At 40.8% G+C, this 18,243-nt stretch overlaps 1 protein-coding gene across 1 annotated transcript in view; it reads left to right on the plus strand.

The window, feature by feature from the left end:
- The window catches only part of SLC12A4 (solute carrier family 12 member 4), a 420,155-nt gene that overhangs the window by 40,641 nt on the left and 361,271 nt on the right, over positions 1–18,243 (plus strand). Inside the window, exon 2 of the mRNA XM_073605176.1 lies at positions 3,266–3,360. Coding sequence (XP_073461277.1) covers positions 3,266–3,360 — 95 coding nt within the window. The remainder of the gene's footprint in view (positions 1–3,265; positions 3,361–18,243) is intronic.

Genomic DNA, 18,243 nt, shown 5'->3' on the forward strand with positions numbered 1-18,243 from the left:
TGGAGAACTTGGGGTATCATTGTGTTTTTGCGATTCCACAGATGTGCGCAGTTTTAAGGCTTGTCATTCTGCTATCTGTTTACCCAATGCAACCCAATCTTTTGTATTTTACCAAAAATTTGATATAATATTCTGCTTGTTTGCACTAAAATTAATTTTTTCTCCTGAAAATATGCATTTGATAAATGGCTGCGCAAATCGCATGTGACATAAAAAAAAATTGCAACTACCACTATTTTTCTTTTGGGTGAGGGCTACAGTAATTTCTAGCAAAAAAGTCAGATTTTAACGTGTGCAAAAAATTGAGAAATTGCCCTGGTAGACAAGTGGTTAAAATGTGGTTTAACCCAGGAAGGATTCTACACTACGCGGTAGCTTTCGCCCCATTTTTCTCACCAACATTGACATTCGCTTATACTCCAAACTACTGGCCAATCGCCTTATGCCAGCTATACCCGACCTGATGCACCTTGACCAGGTGGGGTTTACCCCCAAGAGGGAGGCCAGGGATAATTTCCTTAAAACCATTTCCCTGATGGAATATGCCCAAAAATGCTAAATCCCAGCTTGCTTGATCTCGGTCGACACTGAAAAAGCTTTCGACCGGGTTCATTGGCAATTTCTAGAGAGAACGCTTAAACAATTGGGCCTTGGGCCCAAAAATGCTATGCAAGATCCTGGCTCTCTATGATAACCCTATGGCAAGGTTTCCGATCTAATGGCCTCCTATCTGATCCAATACGGATTCGTAATGGAACCCGCCAGGAATGCCCCCTGTCGCCACTACTATTAACTTGCTTTTTTGGCACCGCAATAATCCCTCCCTCCTCGCTCTTGATTACACTCGATATGGAACATCTTGCCACGGCCCTTCGGCACAACTCCAATATTCAGGGTCTTTCTATTGGCCAGCGTCATTATAAATTATCCCTATATGCTGACGACCTCTTATTTATATGTTACTAAGCCCCACACATCTATACCAGCTATTATCGAGGCATTCACAGAGTTTGGATTGGCTAGCAACTTTAAAGTAAATTAGGATAAAACGGAGGCCCTTAACATCTCCCTACCCAAGCCTACATTAGCCTGGGTTCACTCTTTATTTGGATTTAAATGGCAACAAAAAGCTGTCAAGTATCTTCGGATCCAAATCCCTACCTCTCTACCTTCCCTGACAGATCTAAACTATACGCCCCTAATAAGAACATTGCGAAAATGCCTTGTATCTTATTTTAAACCGAACATCTTTTGGTTTGGCCGAATGAACACCATCAAAATGGACATTCTGCCTAAATTTTTATACATTTTTCAGGTGATTCCTACCCCCCCCCCCTCCTTGTGGTTTCTTCCAATCGATCTACAAGGCTTTTCGGCACTTCATATGGTGTCATAGGAAGTCCAGGATCGGCTTTCATACTTATAGTTACTCATACATACTTACTCATAGCTTTACCTAAAAATAGAGGGGGCGTCGCTCTCCCTGACCTATGGCTGCATTTCCATGCTACATCGTTGATCAGAATAGTCCACTGGTACCATGGTTCCGCCACTAAACTGTGGACATCATTAGAAAATGACCAAATATCTCATTAGAAAATGACCAAATATCTCCCGACCTCACATCCTTTCCATGGACACACCCGACACGCAGACCCCCTACAGACCTAATGCCCCTTGTGACTGCTACGCTGCAAATTTGGGACAGCTACCTTGCCAAAGGTTTATTATCCTCGAGACCTAGTCCCTTGACGCCACTATTTGATATCAACTCCTTCCCTATGACTTGAAGAGCCTCTGACTTGAAGAGCCTAATTCTCCATTTGCTGACGGCTGCACGATCAATTATACCTAGGTCTTGGCGTCAACCAGTGGTCCCCTCTCTAGCAGATTGGGCCTGCGAAGTGGAACTGCTGATAAAAGCGAGGCTCACACCATTATGTGGACCATTTGGTTACACTTCTGGTTCTCTTCTGCTTTTGACCACTTTTATAGCGGATACAGCTCCTACTGTTTCCCCTGAGCACTCTCATGAGTAGCTTGATATACCTTATCCCCAATCTCCCTTTCTTTCTCATACCCCCCCCTCCCCTTTTTTTTTTTCTGTCTCTTCTCTTTTTCTCTGTCCATATTTCTCTGCCGTCTCTACTCCTCCTTTCTTACCTTTTTAAGATTATAGTAATTTTACTGGTAGATTCACCACATTTTCAAGCCATAAGTGTTGAGCCTTGTTTTTTTTCTGTTTTCTACACCACTGTTCATAGTGGTCTACTGGTTACTTGGTTTACCATTACTTGGTTTATTTCACCTATTTCTACATTCCTTGATGATTTCCACATGATTATGATTACGTGTTCTTTTAATGTCCTTCTGATTCTAATGTATACTTGTACACTCAATGGAAATATGTTATTCCTTGCCTATGTTTATTCATTGTGGTGTAAAAAAAAGTGCTTGAAACCTAATAAAATAGATTCAACATAAAATGTGGTTTAAATTTAAAGTTGTTTAAATTAGAGCTGCACGATTTTGGATAAAATAAGAATCACATTTTTTTTGCTTAGAATAAAGATCGCGATTCTCGCGGTGTAACATCTTTCACATTATACAAAAAAAAATTGGGCTAACTTTACTGTTTCGTTTTTTTTTTTAAATTTCATTAAAGTGTATTTTTTTTTTTTAAATGCGATTGAAAGACCATTGCGCAAATACGGTGTGACATAAAATATTGCAACAACCACCATTCTATTCTCTAAGGTCTCTGCTAAAAAAATAAAATCATCTTTGGGTGTTCCAAGTAATTTTCTAGCAGAAAATAATGATTTTTACTTGTAAGCAACAAATGTCAGAAAAGGTTTGGGCTTTAAATAATTAAACTTCCCTCATTTAGTTCTTTCCGTTGATGAAAGAATGAAAAGATACCTTGTTTCTACTTATTTGAGTGTTGTGATAAAACTTGGCAGGCTCCCTGGATTTTTTTTCCCAGCTGTAAGAACTCTCTGCACTTTTTTATAAAGAATCGTGACATGCTATTTTGAAGATCGGGAAGGGAAAAAGATTTTGATTCTTATCGATTAATCGCGCAGCTCTACTATTAAAAAATATATAAATATATATATGTAAATTTTTTTTATAATATATAATTTTTTATTTATTTATTTTTTTTGTAAAACCCCTCATTATCTGTGTTTACCACCCTCATTGTATTTTTTTTATGCATTTAAAAATACTCTAATATTTTAATTCAGTTTATCTTTTATTTTAGGTAATGGGAGCCATAAAGAAAATAGCCCATTCCTCAAACTTTCTGATTCAAAGAAATGCAGTGAGTTTTACGATAGGAATCTGGCCTTATTTGAGGTGAGACCAAGTTTGTATCAGCTGTTTTTTCTCAGCATATACGTTCAACAATTGTCACATTTCAGTTCTCTTTTGCTTTAGGTAAGTTTTAGGCCCAGGGGTGAATCCCAATTTTGTAATGCAGTATGTTGTGGTACCATTTATTTACATCATTTTAATGGCAGTGCAGTCACCAAGTACAAGCATTGCAGCTCGCCACAATACATGCTAATGCATTATTGTTTGTTGTAGTGCGCTGTGTTGGAAAAAATGCTGCATATCATTTTATTATCCATTCTTGTACATCGGTAGCCAATTCATCTTGAATGGGCTCCTTAAACATCATGCACGTTGATGTATAACTTAACACTATGCATTAATGTAACATAGAAAAAAGCGTTAATGTAATTTTTACAGTACAGAGCACAAACCTCTTATTCATATACCATGGTTATAGGTTCATAACTTCAGGTGGCTTGACACTGGCAAGCTTTTGAGGCCTGACCCCCTTGGGGTGCTTCCCCTATAACCCTACCACACTTAGTGAATCCTCGGTTTTTCATTAGTGTCTTTAAATGATTCTCTTCACGTTCCCATGGAAATCGGCTTCACTCGTTTTATTATTTTTTTATATTTTCTTAAAAATTCTTCAGTCAACTTCACTGTCTCCTATTCCCTACACAGAAGCAGTGTAACTGGATTGGTAAAACATTGGAGAGTAGTACCTGGACCCCAGGTTATGGCGACAGTTTCTTGCTTCAGGCGCTGGATCCTGCAAGGGGTGTTTACTTGGCGCTTAGTGCTACATGTTAAGTTAGCCGCAGGGTGCTATACAGGTCCAGTGTGGTGGTCCATCGCTATGGAACCCAGTCCATGAAGACCCCTTTAGGGGTATGCCCACTATGGTGGGCAAAGCCTGGACCCTATATTCAGTGACCCTGTATACCAGTGACATAGACAGGCAAGACAGGGTCTCCCTGTTTCTTTGACAGTTACTGTAGTCCCACAGCAGGTGTGAAATAAAATATGTCTGTAACTTGCTTTACACTATTTGTATATCGATATGCCCACAGTGATTGGTGAAGCCTATACTTTATATAGGGTCCTGCGGCATAAACAGGTATAACAGGGTCACCTTTTATCTATCACTTATACTGTGTAAATAGGGCAATATTTGGAATGTATTCACTTTCACAGTGTAAACCTTAAAAACTTGGAGCTAAAATTTCAGACACTTGGAGCTCAGTCTCAGGTGGATGACCAGACGTTTAATCACACCACCGGTCACACACTTTAAAGCCACTTCTACTTAGCGTCCGTATAAGGTACTCGGGTGCTTTCTCCTGCCATTTTCGCCACAAGTATTTGTTACATGATGGTCTATACCTGGGTTACAGCATACTCCTCGCTTACCTGATCTCTCCAACTCTACCTCCTGAGTACCTCACAGGGGAATACCCTCACTTGTAGATATGACGCAGACCAAGCAAAAGTGAGGCAACTCTAAACAGCAGGCAAACATTTTATTTACTGAAGGCTTGCAGAGTGTTTGGCCTCAGAGTGACGATGTATTCCTTACGACATGAGTTTTGGCATCCGATTCTAGCTCAGTTTCAGGTATGCAACAAGCGGCCTACTTAACAAAAGCATTTTTTTTTCTGCATCTATGTCACAATTCTATAGCCGGATTATGGCCTTTAATCAGCCATCTGTCCCCAGAGCTCAAAAACGTCCCAAACCCTTCCTTACTCCTGTTTGTCAACTGGAGTCAGACTTGATATACTGGTCCTAGAGGATGCTGAATCAGAAGGGAATGAAGAGGATGTTGAGGCAGCATTGGAGGAAGCTGCAGAAGACTTCTCTCTCCCAGACTGTCATTATATTGAAGAGAGAGCTACATGCAACATGCTTGCTAATGCGAAGAAGCTGTTTTGGTCTGTCTGCAAAAAACATAGGCATTGTACATATTGATTCTCCTCTATCTCACCAGACCACTTTGGGCACAAAGACTCACAAATATTTTAAGACATTACCTGTTAATGAACAGATAAAATGGGTGATCTACTGAGTCACTAGGACTACTGGGTCACTCCTGAAAAGATTTTTACTCCCCCCAAAAATCTTTACTGAACTCTTTAGAAGAAGTTACCTGTCGCAATATGATGTATCAATGGCATGCTTCCATCCCGGGTTATTATATGAAAAATTAGAGAAGGAAAGTGGGACTTTAAATGAAGCATGTCATTGAGGATATGGAAAATAAATGTAAATCGGTCTGTGGCTGTTGTTTCCCCTCTCTCCGATATTTTTGGGGGGGGGGTGGTCGGTACCCTGCCTCAACCCCATGTGAGACAGTTTTGTTCCAGACCACAACAAATCCCATTGCTGGAAGTTTCGCCCATCTCTTGGGCTAATTTGTAAGTAATTTTTCTAACAAGCGGATTATTCCGATGTCTTCTCTCTATTTAACAAAGGTTTCACATATAATAATATTCATCCTATTGATTTTTCAGTAAATACGTGCATCTTACCCCTGATGACTGGCAAGAAGCCAAGAAACGCATCGGGTTTAAAACTAAGGTTGCCAAAACTAAGAGTATTTTTAATCATGAATTTCATCAATATTGTTTTTTCAAGATAGTATCTATATCATGTGATTTATGTAATTTTGATTGGTAATTTTAATTCATGTATTTCTGTTATGAACTGCATTAATGTATATCCATTGATTTGTTTGCACAAAAGATTCTCTGATTATCATTATAAATATATTAATCTTTTTGATTATATCTATATTCGAATTTATTTTATTAGTTTATGCTTTAAAATCGTGGACTACCCCTAGGGGTTAATGACATCAAATTAAATCAAAATTAATTTTATCAATTTACATTTATTTTCCATATCCTCCATGACATGCTTCATGAACTCTGTTCAGTAAAAAAAGGTTTGCAAATAAGTAGGCTCATCCTTTTGTTTAACCTGCTTTCTATTTCCTAATAACATCTCACTGTACCTATTGAAGATGTCCTTCTTTCAAAGATTCTGCTGGCAGAAAATTTGTGATGCTCTTGAAAGCTCTCTTTAAAGGCTAGGCCCCCCCTTTTTATTTTTATCTCAAAAAGTTATATTTTATTGGGACAAGTTCCCAAATTACAAGCCAGAGCAGACAGTATGCATACATATGAAACATTCTGTATAACTGAACACTTATAAGAAGCACACATGTAGATACATTTAGATACAGTATCAGAATAGCTCAAGTACAAATGCTTCAGCATACATTTTATCTAGGTTCCAGATAAGAACAACTTCATAATAGAGTTCTGTCAATCATTAAATCAATGGGGTTGATGCCTGGGGTATCCAACCATGGAACCCATAGCTTTTCAAATTTGCCCGGGCACCCTCTGTGCCAATAGAGAAATCATTCCAATCTAAGGGCCTCTTCCATTTGCTTCACACATTTCTAAATGTGTGGGTGGGTCAGTTTCCAGTGTATTAATCTAAGTCTACATGCTTGAAATGGGGTCCTTTTTAATGTAAAAGTCTCCCTAGTAATGTTTTGCAAGTGTAAAGTACCTAAGATGTTTAGAAAACATTTTTTAGGGTCCAATTGTAATGATACTTAAAACACCCTATTAAGGGTGTTTACTATACCTGCCCAGCAGGGGCAACCAAAAAATGTAGCTGTGCTACGTTGTAGTTAACCTGGCTGATTTGTAGTCTTTTGTAAACATTTGGGTTTTCTTCTAAGCCTTGTGTTGCTGTGGTTCCTCCCTTCTGTCAGTGGGTGGCATTATAGGAGGACAGGAACCACCGGTGACAGTATAGATATCTGGATGGTGACTTTTTTCCCTCCACCGTTCTTAGATGGCCCCTCACCTCAGATATTCGACCTGAAACAGGTCACACCGCTTGTATGATTGGATGGATCAATCTGTATAATTAGTAATTACTCCTTCACCTCCTTCAAATCCCAGTACTCAGTAATTGGCAGATGATGAATATGAAATAAAAAGGCAAAACATAGTGTTCTCCGTAGCTACTTTATTTTAAATGATAAAAAGCTGAAATGAAATTTTGTATCACTCACAGAATACCGGCACTCCGATCCGAGTGCCGGCCAGCAGGCTTGTGATCGTGTCTGTCGGATGACCGCGGGTGACGTCATACGCTCCTAACCCCCGTACGCGTTACGTCCTATGGGTGGGACTTCATCGGCGTGGGGCGGGATGCGTAATGACGGCCCGCATTGTTAATATTCAGTGCCATGGTGACGGCGGCACCAATCAGAAGAGCAGGAACAGTAATCAGGAAGTCAAGCGCCTCCCTATCACTGCATCTTAGCCCTTGGTTCCTATTACCCTTCACTCCAAACGGGAAATAAAAGAATCAACACCGCCAGCAGCAGACAGATGACACAAAGTGTAAAATATATAAAGATGATTACTTGCAATACCCGAATAGCATATCTCATAATGCACAGTAAACCATTTTAATCTCTAAATTTAAAATTATAAAAGACATAAAAATATTTCCATTGAACACGCATATGCTGCAAAATCGCATGTAAAAAAGTCGCATAAAAAGTCACATATATGATATATATGAATAAAAAAGAAAGACATCAACCCACGGGCATCGGCTAAACACGATCACATGTACAGAATCAAAAAAGGCCTAAAATAAAAATTAAGAAATAAAATAAATAATAAAAAATCATTATCTATTAGAAATGAAACAATTTAAATCAAAATCAACGTTCATTCCAAAGGGGGAGAGAACTTTGGTCTCATAGATCCAAAATGATTCCCTGCGGCTAAGCTGCCTGATGTAATGGCCACCCCTCCAGTGTCGCGGCACCTTGATCAAAAAAGGCCTAAAATAAAAATTAAGAAATAAAATAAATAATAAAAAATCATTATCTATTAGAAATGAAACAATTTAAATCAAAATCAACGTTCATTCCAAAGGGGGAGAGAACTTTGGTCTCATAGATCCAAAATGATTCCCTGCGGCTAAGCTGCCTGATGTAATGGCCACCCCTCCAGTGTCGCGGCACCTTGTTTAAGGACACTTATTTGCGCAGCACTCTTTATACATTTATATGCTTTTGAGGTATTTTTTTGAATTGACCTTAGTGTCTGCTTGCATTTATCTTGCTACGTCCATTTAATTAGTCAGCGCTGAATTTAATTATACTGTTTTTATGTTTATTTAATTCAAGACTAATTCAGCTGCAGATTATGGAGGTTTTCACATATGTTGAGAACAGAGAAATTATTCTTACAGATGTTTTTTCAAGAGATGTGGTTAATTCCCAACATGATGACCTGGGATATGCTTTTAAAAAATTGGGTCATTTATTTGAAAAAAAGATAAAAACTTGGTGGGATATTGTTTCTTTTGAACAGTATTTATCTGCCAATATTGTCCCCAGGCGTTTAAGGTGGGAATTGCCACCTAATGATGGTTTAGTTGACAACGAGTCCAACACAGAATGGTGTTATTTTTTTGTTGGGAAAAGCTTTGATCTTCTCCGGTTTCTGCTTGCTCATAAACAGAGGAAAAAGCAGCACTTGGAGAATCAGATCAAAGAAATCACTGATCGTATTGAGAGTCATAAAGACTCCAGTGACTTTATCCAATTATCTGGTGAATTAAAAAATCCAAACTTATTAAATGGGATAGGGAAACAAGAGATAAAAAGAGGAAGAAATTTCTGCGGGATATTAAGGATTTTGAGGGGAAACAGATCTTTAAGTGGCAAACACAAGACATAATTCCAGTCAATAATCCCATGGGTGTAGCAGCCATGATCCCACCACCAGAAATTAATTTACCTCCTCAGGGTTATTTTAATTATGAAATACCCCCCTCTCAGTTTCCCCAAAATGCACCTAATTTAATAAACACACCAAGAGGGAGGGGACAGGGTCCCCCTAGAATTAACAAACGTGGTCGGGGTAAAAAGAACCATCACCCCCATGCAAGGCCTTATACGAATGGCTATGATCATCGATCCCTACAAACTGAGAACCAGTCGTGGCAGACAGTACCCATGAAGGGAAAAGGCAAATCCCAAGGGAGAGGGAATTCCACAAAAGAGACACCTGTCTATACCCCTAATTATTATGCCCCTTTACAAAACTCTCAGGTTGAATCACAATACAATCAAAATCATTTTTTAGGGCAGGAGAGGACCCCCTGGAGGGGACCTCCAAGGACCCCCCTATGGGTGAGAGATTCAGCCGATCAGGGGAACTCTCAGAATCAGAGGAGAGGCCCACAAGACCCAAGGAGAGATCAAGGCAGCTTAAAAAGAAAACACAGAGAGGGTCCAGGGGGGGAAGACGATTCCAAAAGGCCAAGACCCCACTAGGTACTGGCATTTTCAATCTTAGTGGTATTCCTCTCACTACTGAAGAAACACTGGTTTTAGATAGGGGTCTGAAGTTCGCTCCGGTCCGTAACCTGAACAAATTTCAAGCTTACATCAGCATTCAGAAATATGTTCGTAATTTAAATATGAAAAAATACTTTCTCTCCAATTTGGTGCCACATACCACCCCTTCCTTAACTACTAGCTCTAGACATTCCAATCTTCGGAATCGTTCTATTTTCAATCCTATTTGCAGTGACAATAGACACCTAGAGGTATTCAAAAATATGGTTTGTCAGGATCTTGATCAACTCAAGATTAAGAAGGCTAGAGATTCACAGGCCATTAAGAGAGGTATTGCCTCCTTAGAACAAAGGAAAGACATAGTAATTCGGCCAGCAGATAAGGGGGGTGGGTTGGTTGTGCTTAGCAAAACATATTATCAAGCCGAAATGGAGAAATTGTTGAAAGATAGGAATACATATGAACTCCTGAGGAGTGACCCTATGTTGCCCTTCAAGAACAATTTACATTGTCTTATTGAAAGAGGTAAAAACCAGGGGATTCTAAATTCCAAAGAAGCTACCTATCTGGACCCTTTTTATTGCAGGACTCCCATCATTTATATTTTACCCAAACTGCATAAAAACGCAGAACATCCACCCGGCCGTCCGATCGTAAACGGAATCGATTCCGTAACTTCTAGATTGGGCCAATATCTGGACTTCTTTCTCCAGCCACTCATTCTAAAAACCATATCGTTTTTATGGGACACTAAGCAAATCCTTCAAATTTTATCGACCCTTCCATGTACCCTGTCTAGCATTCTTATTACTGCAGACGTGGGTTCTCTTTATACTATTATTAATCACAAACAGGCCCTTGATTCAGTCAGATGGGCTCTGGTGATCTCCAATCTCTCGAGCGATCACATTTCGTTTTTATTGGAAAGTTTGGAGTTTTGTTTACTAAACAACTATTTCTGGTTCAATGGCGACTTCTTCCTGCAGACAAGAGGAGTAGCCATGGGGGCAAGGTTCGCTCCCAGTGTGGCTAACCTTTTTATGGCCCACTGGGAGGAGGACACCATTTTTCATGACCCCCCACCACAATTGTCGTGTTACAGACGATATATAGACGACCTAATTATGGTCTGGGAGGGGGATATGCCCAGTCTGCAGACCTTTATGGATGGGTTGAATGCCAATAATAAAAACATCGAGTTAACTTGGACGATTAGCCACCAACAGATTATATTTCTTGACCTTGAAATATTTAAGGGGGAGGGAGTTTTCCATACCAGGAATCATTTTAAAACAACTGATAGGAATGCATATATCCCTCTGACCAGTTGTCACCACAAATCTTGGCTTTGCAATATACCGAGAGGCCAATTTATCCGCTTGCGCCGAAACTGTACTTCAGATGATGATTTCCTGGTACAGTCACAGGTGCTCGCGGATAGGTTTAAGGAAAAAGGGTATTCCCAAGCTTTGGTGGATGCAGAAATAGCCAAGGTATTGGCAATTGATAAGAATACTGTAGTCGCAGACAAGGTTAAACCTTTGGAGGATAACGCTAATGTATCAAGCTATCGTATTATACTTGATTACAACATCCAGTATAAAAAATTTAGAACATATCATAGCTAGACATTGGCCTATTCTCAAAGGAGATAGGACCCTGGGACCGGTCCTTCCCGATCATCCTCGGTTTATTTACCGTAAGGCTCCATCTTTACGTGATCGTGTAGCACCAGGGGTCATTGACCCGCCCAAAACCGTGACCAGTGGTTTGTTCGGGTTTCTGTCCGGTTTTACGCATGTGGGAAATGTGCCACATGCAGGAAGGCCTGCAGAAATATAAAGAGACGGAAGGAGTTTGTTTCATATGCAACACAAAAAAGTTATAGAATTGAAGGTCTGATCACGTGCTCAACAGTGGGGGTGGTCTACATGCTGGAGTGCGATTGTGGCCTCCAGTATGTGGGCCGGACCTCAAGAGCACTTCACGTAAGAATTGGAGAACATATTAGCAACATCAAGCGGGGGGTAAAGACTCACAGTGTGTCCAGGCATTTTCGCCTTTGTCATCAAAGAGACCCCAAATGCCTAAAATTCTGGGGGATAGAAAAGGTGCCGCGACACTGGAGGGGTGGCCATTACATCAGGCAGCTTAGCCGCAGGGAATCATTTTGGATCTATGAGACCAAAGTTCTCTCCCCCTTTGGAATGAACGTTGATTTTGATTTAAATTGTTTCATTTCTAATAGATAATGATTTTTTATTATTTATTTTTATTTCTTAATTTTTATTTTAGGCCTTTTTTGATTCTGTACATGTGATCGTGTTTAGCCGATGCCCGTGGGTTGATGTCTTTCTTTTTTATTCATATATATCATATATGTGACTTTTTTATGCAACTTTTTTACATGCGATTTTGCAGCATATGCGTGTTCAATGGAAATATTTTTATGTCTTTTATAATTTTAAATTTAGAGATTAAGATGGTTTACTGTGCATAATGAGATATGCTATTCGGGTATTGCAAGTAATCATCTTTATATATTTTACACTTTGTGTCATCTGTCTGCTGCTGGCGGTGTTGATTCTTTTATTTCCCGTTTGGAGTGAAGGGTAATAGGAACCAAGGGCTAAGATGCAGTGATAGGGAGGCGCTTGACTTCCTGATTACTGTTCCTGCTCTTCTGATTGGTGCCGCCGTCACCATGGCACTGAATATTAACAATGCGGGCCGTCATTACGCATCCCGCCCCACGCCGATGAAGTCCCGCCCATAGGACGTAACGCGTACGGGGGTTAGGAGCGTATGACGTCACCCGCGGTCATCCGACAGACACGATCACAAGCCTGCTGGCCGGCACTCGGATCGGAGTGCCGGTATTCTGTGAGTGATACAAAATTTCATTTCAGCTTTTTATCATTTGAAATAAAGTAGCTACGGAGAACACTATGTTTTGCCTTTTTATTTCATATTCATCATCTGCCAATTACTGAGTACTGGGATTTGAAGGAGGTGAAGGAGTAATTACTAATTATACAGATTGATCCATCCAATCATACAAGCGGCGTGACCTGTTTCAGGTCGAATATCTGAGGTGAGGGGACATCTAAGAACGGTGGAGGGAAAAAAGTCACCATCCAGATATCTATACTGTCACCGGTGGTTCCTGTCCTCCTATCCTGCCATTATACTTTTACCTTTTGTATGTATGTTTAAGGACACTTATTTGCGCAGCACTCTTTATACATTTATATGCTTTTGAGGTATTTTTTGAATTGACCTTAGTGTCTGCTTGCATTTATCTTGCTACGTCCATTTAATTAGTCAGCGCTGAATTTAATTATACTGTTTTTAGTGGGTGGCATTAGTATGATGAGCTACAGTAAAGCTAGGTTATGAATATACATACTTCTTCTAGCCAATCAGTAGAAGTTTCATGGCGACAGAGCATGCGGGGGAAGAGTATAAATATTCGGGAAGGTCAAGTGGCCAGACCTTGGCCTGATGTGGATGTGTGAGGAACAGCTGCGTTGGGTGCTTAAAGCTCATCTCCAGCTTTTGATACACTTTTTACATCGTTTGGCCCAATTGAACTATGTTCCTTACTAACCTGCGAGGCTGCTGGATGTGCTGTATACACTGTATGTAGCTGAGGCTACATACATATAGCATACTGCACTGTGTTCCGGGTTCGAGCCGAGGCTTCCTGTGTCTTACCCAGAGCACATTTGAGTCTATCTGATTGGCGTTCAGCCATTCCGATAAAGCAATGTTTCTTAATCGTACATCACGGAACACAGAGCCATAGTAATTACTATGTGGGTTATAGGCCACCTTCAGGTGATGGATACTGGCACACTCTAAACAGGAAGTTGCCTCCCTATATAACCCCTCCCACTACTGGGAGTACCTCAGTTTTTTCGCCAGTGTCTAAGGTGTTGGTCACGAGTAAAGATGTGCTGTGCTGAGCTCCGCTGGAGCATCCTTGCTGGGGCTAGCTGTGCAGTCGGATCCATTCAAAGTGTCTTTTCGGGATGAATTAAATGGTACCTGGGCCTCGTGGTGGAAGAATCAAGGTTTAGCCCGTAACGCTTCTTTTTTTAGAGAGCTGGACCCCGTGATCCAGTACTTTGGTGTTTTCGGCCATAAAGTTTTTACTGGCGGGGTGCTTTACGGATCCAGGAGTGTGGGTCTCCCGAAGGGGCCCCGGTTCCTGAAGGTTTGGTATTTGGTTTTACCACAGAAATCCATGCGGCAGGAAAGGTAAGTGGAGGTTTCTAAGGAATTTTTACATTTTCTTATGAAATGTCTACTTTAAAAAAGTAAATGTTGTCATGCCTAAAAGTCACCACTGGGGGCTGTATAGAGCACATACTTTGTCATGCTTTCCTCGAAGATCACGCTGTGTCAGCAGAAGCAGCAGGCTTTTCCTCCGGCTAGCAGCTCAGACCTCCAGTACGATTGGGAGATTTTCTTTCGATAAACACCCTCCACCTGGACAAAGCTCTCCCCCCTCTCCCTGGAAAGGGGGAAGCTAAAACGATCGGCGAAGCCGCTCCGTTTTTTCACCGCCCCTGCGCGGCGGCTTGTCACCAGGTCTCCTCTTCGCCATCTGCCCCCCCCCAAACATGGCGATCCCGTCGGATCTGAGGCCCGCGCGAGTGTGGGAAAACACTCTTTTGAAAAAGGGAGGGGGGGCGCGATGTGATGAAGGGCGGGGCTTAGTGCGGCATTGGCGTGCAGCAACGTCCAGCTCGGGAGTATGTTTAAAAGCTCAATTTTTGCTGGCTGCATCTGTCGGAGGGACACAAGCAAAAAAGGGCATGTAAGAGGTTGGTGACACAGGCATTCCCTCGGCACATTTACTAAAAGCATCAGGCTGAGCGTTAATAGCAGCGGCAGTTGCTGGACTACTGCTTAAGCATTGGATGCGATTTCTTCTGGTAGTACCTCTGCATTTGTGCATTGGGCTATGGTCAGAAGGGGAGGTTGAAACACCCCCAAAAAAGGGCTCAAGAGGGACTCCTCTACAATGGCAATCTCCCCTGGGAGGGGGTGGCTGGTCAGAGTGAGCATCGGGGCCATGAACTGTTTCCAACACTGCTGCCCTTGTCTATATTTAAAGAGGTTTTTTCTTCAGCCATGATAGGATTGGAAGAAAGGTTAGCTGCTTTAATCGCATCCCAGAGTGGGACAAAATGCGACAGGTTCCCTTCCATTAACCAGGATCCTCAAACTGAGGAACTGGGGGTGGGAGAAGATGAATTTCCCTCATGGGAATGTGGAGAGGCTGATGACTCCTCTTCTGAGGGGTCAAATGCAGAAGGATCAACTTCACAATCTGAGATTGATGCACCCGCTGTGAGCTCCGTGAGTAGGATCGCGGGTCCCGCGGACTCGATGTCCGCGGGGGTACCCGCGATGGTCTCACGGAGAAGAAGAACGGGGAAATGCTAATGCAAACAAGCATTTCCCTGTTCTGCCTAGTGACACTGTCACTGATCACCACTCCCTGTAATCGGGAGTGGTGATCAGTGATGTGTCATATGTAGCCCCTCCCCCCACAGTTAGAATCACTCCCTAGGACACACTTAACCCCTACAGCGCCACCTAGTGTTAAGCCCTTCACTGCCAGTCACATTTACATAGTAATCAATGCATTTTTAATCGCACTGATCGTTGTATAAATGTGAATGGTCCCAAAAATGTGTCAAAATTGTCCGATGTGTCCGCCATAATGTTGCAGTCATGATAAAAATCGCTGATCAAAATAAATAATGATATTTGAAGCGCTTCACAATGTGCATGAAAATGAATATATAAGAATAAATATAAATAGTCAAATAAATCCAGCGGTGAGTAAAAATTCCTAAAAAATCCAGCAATCAAAATAGTGTAAAATTATAAAAAATTAGTGACACCAAATGTGTAAAAAAATTCACATAAAAAATCCACATAAAAATAAATATATAGGGATGTATTCAGAAGGTTCAATTATACAGGTGTAGAATCCTGATTGGTATAGAGCTTTTGATCACTAGCAAAGCTGTTTAAAAACACTTGCTTAATTAAGGTGCTCATTGACCTTCATAGTAACAATGTGCTTTTTGCTTCTATTCACAACCAATGTGAGAATCATAAACAGGCAGATAAGAGAAAAAACCAATCATTGTGCAATAGTTAGGATACCAAGGTACACAGGCAAACTTCAATCCACTCACGTGTGCCTTATAATGATAAGGCATATGCAGGTTTTACTATAGCAGTCAGCTGCCTTAGACAGGAGCAGATTCAGTGCAGTACACTGTGTGATACTGCTGATCTGCACAGAGCGTCCAGGATCCTTGAAAAAGTCACGTGACTGTGATGTAACGCGTGGGAGGAGCCAAGGACGCTCTGTGCAGATCAGCAGTATCATACAGTGTACTGCACTGAATCTGCTCCTGTCTAAGGCAGCTGACTGCTATAGTAAAACCTGCATATGCCTTATCATTATAAGGCACACGTGAGTGGATTGAAGTTTGCCTGTGTACCTTGGTATCCTAACTATTGCACAATGATTGGTTTTTTCTCTTATCTGCCTGTTTATGATTCTCACATTGGTTGTGAATAGAAGCAAAAAGCACATTGTTACTATGAAGGTCAATGAGCACCTTAATTAAGCAAGTGTTTTTAAACAGCTTTGCTAGTGATCAAAAGCTCTATACCAATCAGGATTCTACACCTGTATAATTGAACCTTCTGAATACATCCCTATATATTTATTTTTATGTGAATTTTTTTACACATTTGGTGTCACTAATTTTTTATAATTTTACACTATTTTGATTGCTGGATTTTTTAGGAATTTTTACTCACCGCTGGATTTATTTGACTATTTATATTTATTCTTATATATTCATTTTCATGCACATTGTGAAGCGCTTCAAATATCATTATTTATTCTTTTTAAGTGACTCTGAAAACACTCTCTTTTGATAGCAGCCTCACTTGGTTTTATGTGTAATTATCAGCTATTTAGCATCACAGCGCTTTGTGTTTTATATATATAAAAATCGCTGATCGCCGCCATTACTAGTAAAAAAAAAAAAAAAATATTAATAAAAATGCCATAAATCTATCCCCTATTTTTAGACGCTATAACTTTTGCGCAAACCAATCAATAAACGCTTATTGCGATTTTTTTTTTTTTTTTCAAAAAATATGTAGAAGAATACGTATCGGCCTACACTGAGTAAAAACATTTTTTTTAGATATTTTTTGGGGGGATATTTATTATAGCAAAATAAAAAATAATGCGTTTTTTTCAAAATTGTCGTTTTTTTTTTTTGTTTGTTTATAGCGCAAAAAATTAAAACCGCAGAGGTGATCAAATACCACAAAAAGAAAGCTCTATTTGTGGGGAAAAAAGGACATCAATTTTGTTTAGGAGCCACGTCGCACGGCCGTGCAATTGTCAATTGAAGCGACGCAGTGCCGAATCGCAAAAAGTGCTTTGGTCTTTGACCAACCAAATGGTGTTGAAGTGGTTAAAAAACACATTTTTCTCTGGCAGACTGAGTGTCTCAGCCTGTGCTGACAGTAATTGGTATATGTTAATCTTTGAGAGACCAGTTTAAACAGGTGCTCAAGGTTATCCTGTTCAGCAGGCTCAGGATCTGGCAAGCTACTAGCAGCTTTATGTTTGCAGTAGACGCTATGAGAGATTCTATCCTTCAGGCCTCACGCCTTTCGCTTGGGCTGGTTCATATGTGTAGAATACTATGGTTGAAAAATTGGTCAGCCGAAGCGCCATGCAAAAAGCTCCTGGCTAGTCTTTCTTTTTGTGGTGAAACAGCTGTTTGGGGATGATTTGGATAGTACCTCCAAAGAATTTCTAGTGGAAAAAGTACCCCTTTGCCATTTAAAAAAAGGAGTAAACGTATTTCATTTAAACAAGCTCCTTCTCCAGTGCCAGGGGCATCGGCCTCCAGGCAGTCACGACGGCCTCTGCCATCAAGTTCAAGAGGTAATCCTCAGGGTCAACCCCCGGAACAAAAGAAGTCTTGGAGGAGGAAACCCTCCAAAACAAAATACTAAAGCCTCCTTATGAGGAGGCGCCCCCACTCACTCGAGTGGGGGGAATACTTCTGCAGTTCTCAAGGGTCTGGCAGGAAGAGTGTTGAGACAGATGGGGACTTCCTTAATAGCTACAGGGTACAAACTGGAGTTCCAAGAGTTCCCGTCTCCTCGTTTTCTCAGATCAAACGTTCCTAAGGATCCAGAGAAAAAGAAATCTCTCTTTCAAGCATTGGATCATCTTTTGGTAAAGTGATCATGGTGGTCCCCATGAAAGAGCAGGGGTTGTTTTTGTTCAAACCTTTCCTGAATATCCGCTCTTTTTCGCATGGAGTCAATCCAATCAGTTGTCTCCATCCTACAAGGAGGAGAACTTCTGGCGTCATTTAACATTAAGGAAGTATACATCCATGTGCATATTTCCCCGCTCACCAGAA

Source organism: Aquarana catesbeiana, linkage group LG11, assembly GCF_042186555.1.
Source record: "Aquarana catesbeiana isolate 2022-GZ linkage group LG11, ASM4218655v1, whole genome shotgun sequence".
In the NCBI taxonomy this organism is placed as follows: Eukaryota; Metazoa; Chordata; class Amphibia; order Anura; family Ranidae; genus Aquarana; species Aquarana catesbeiana.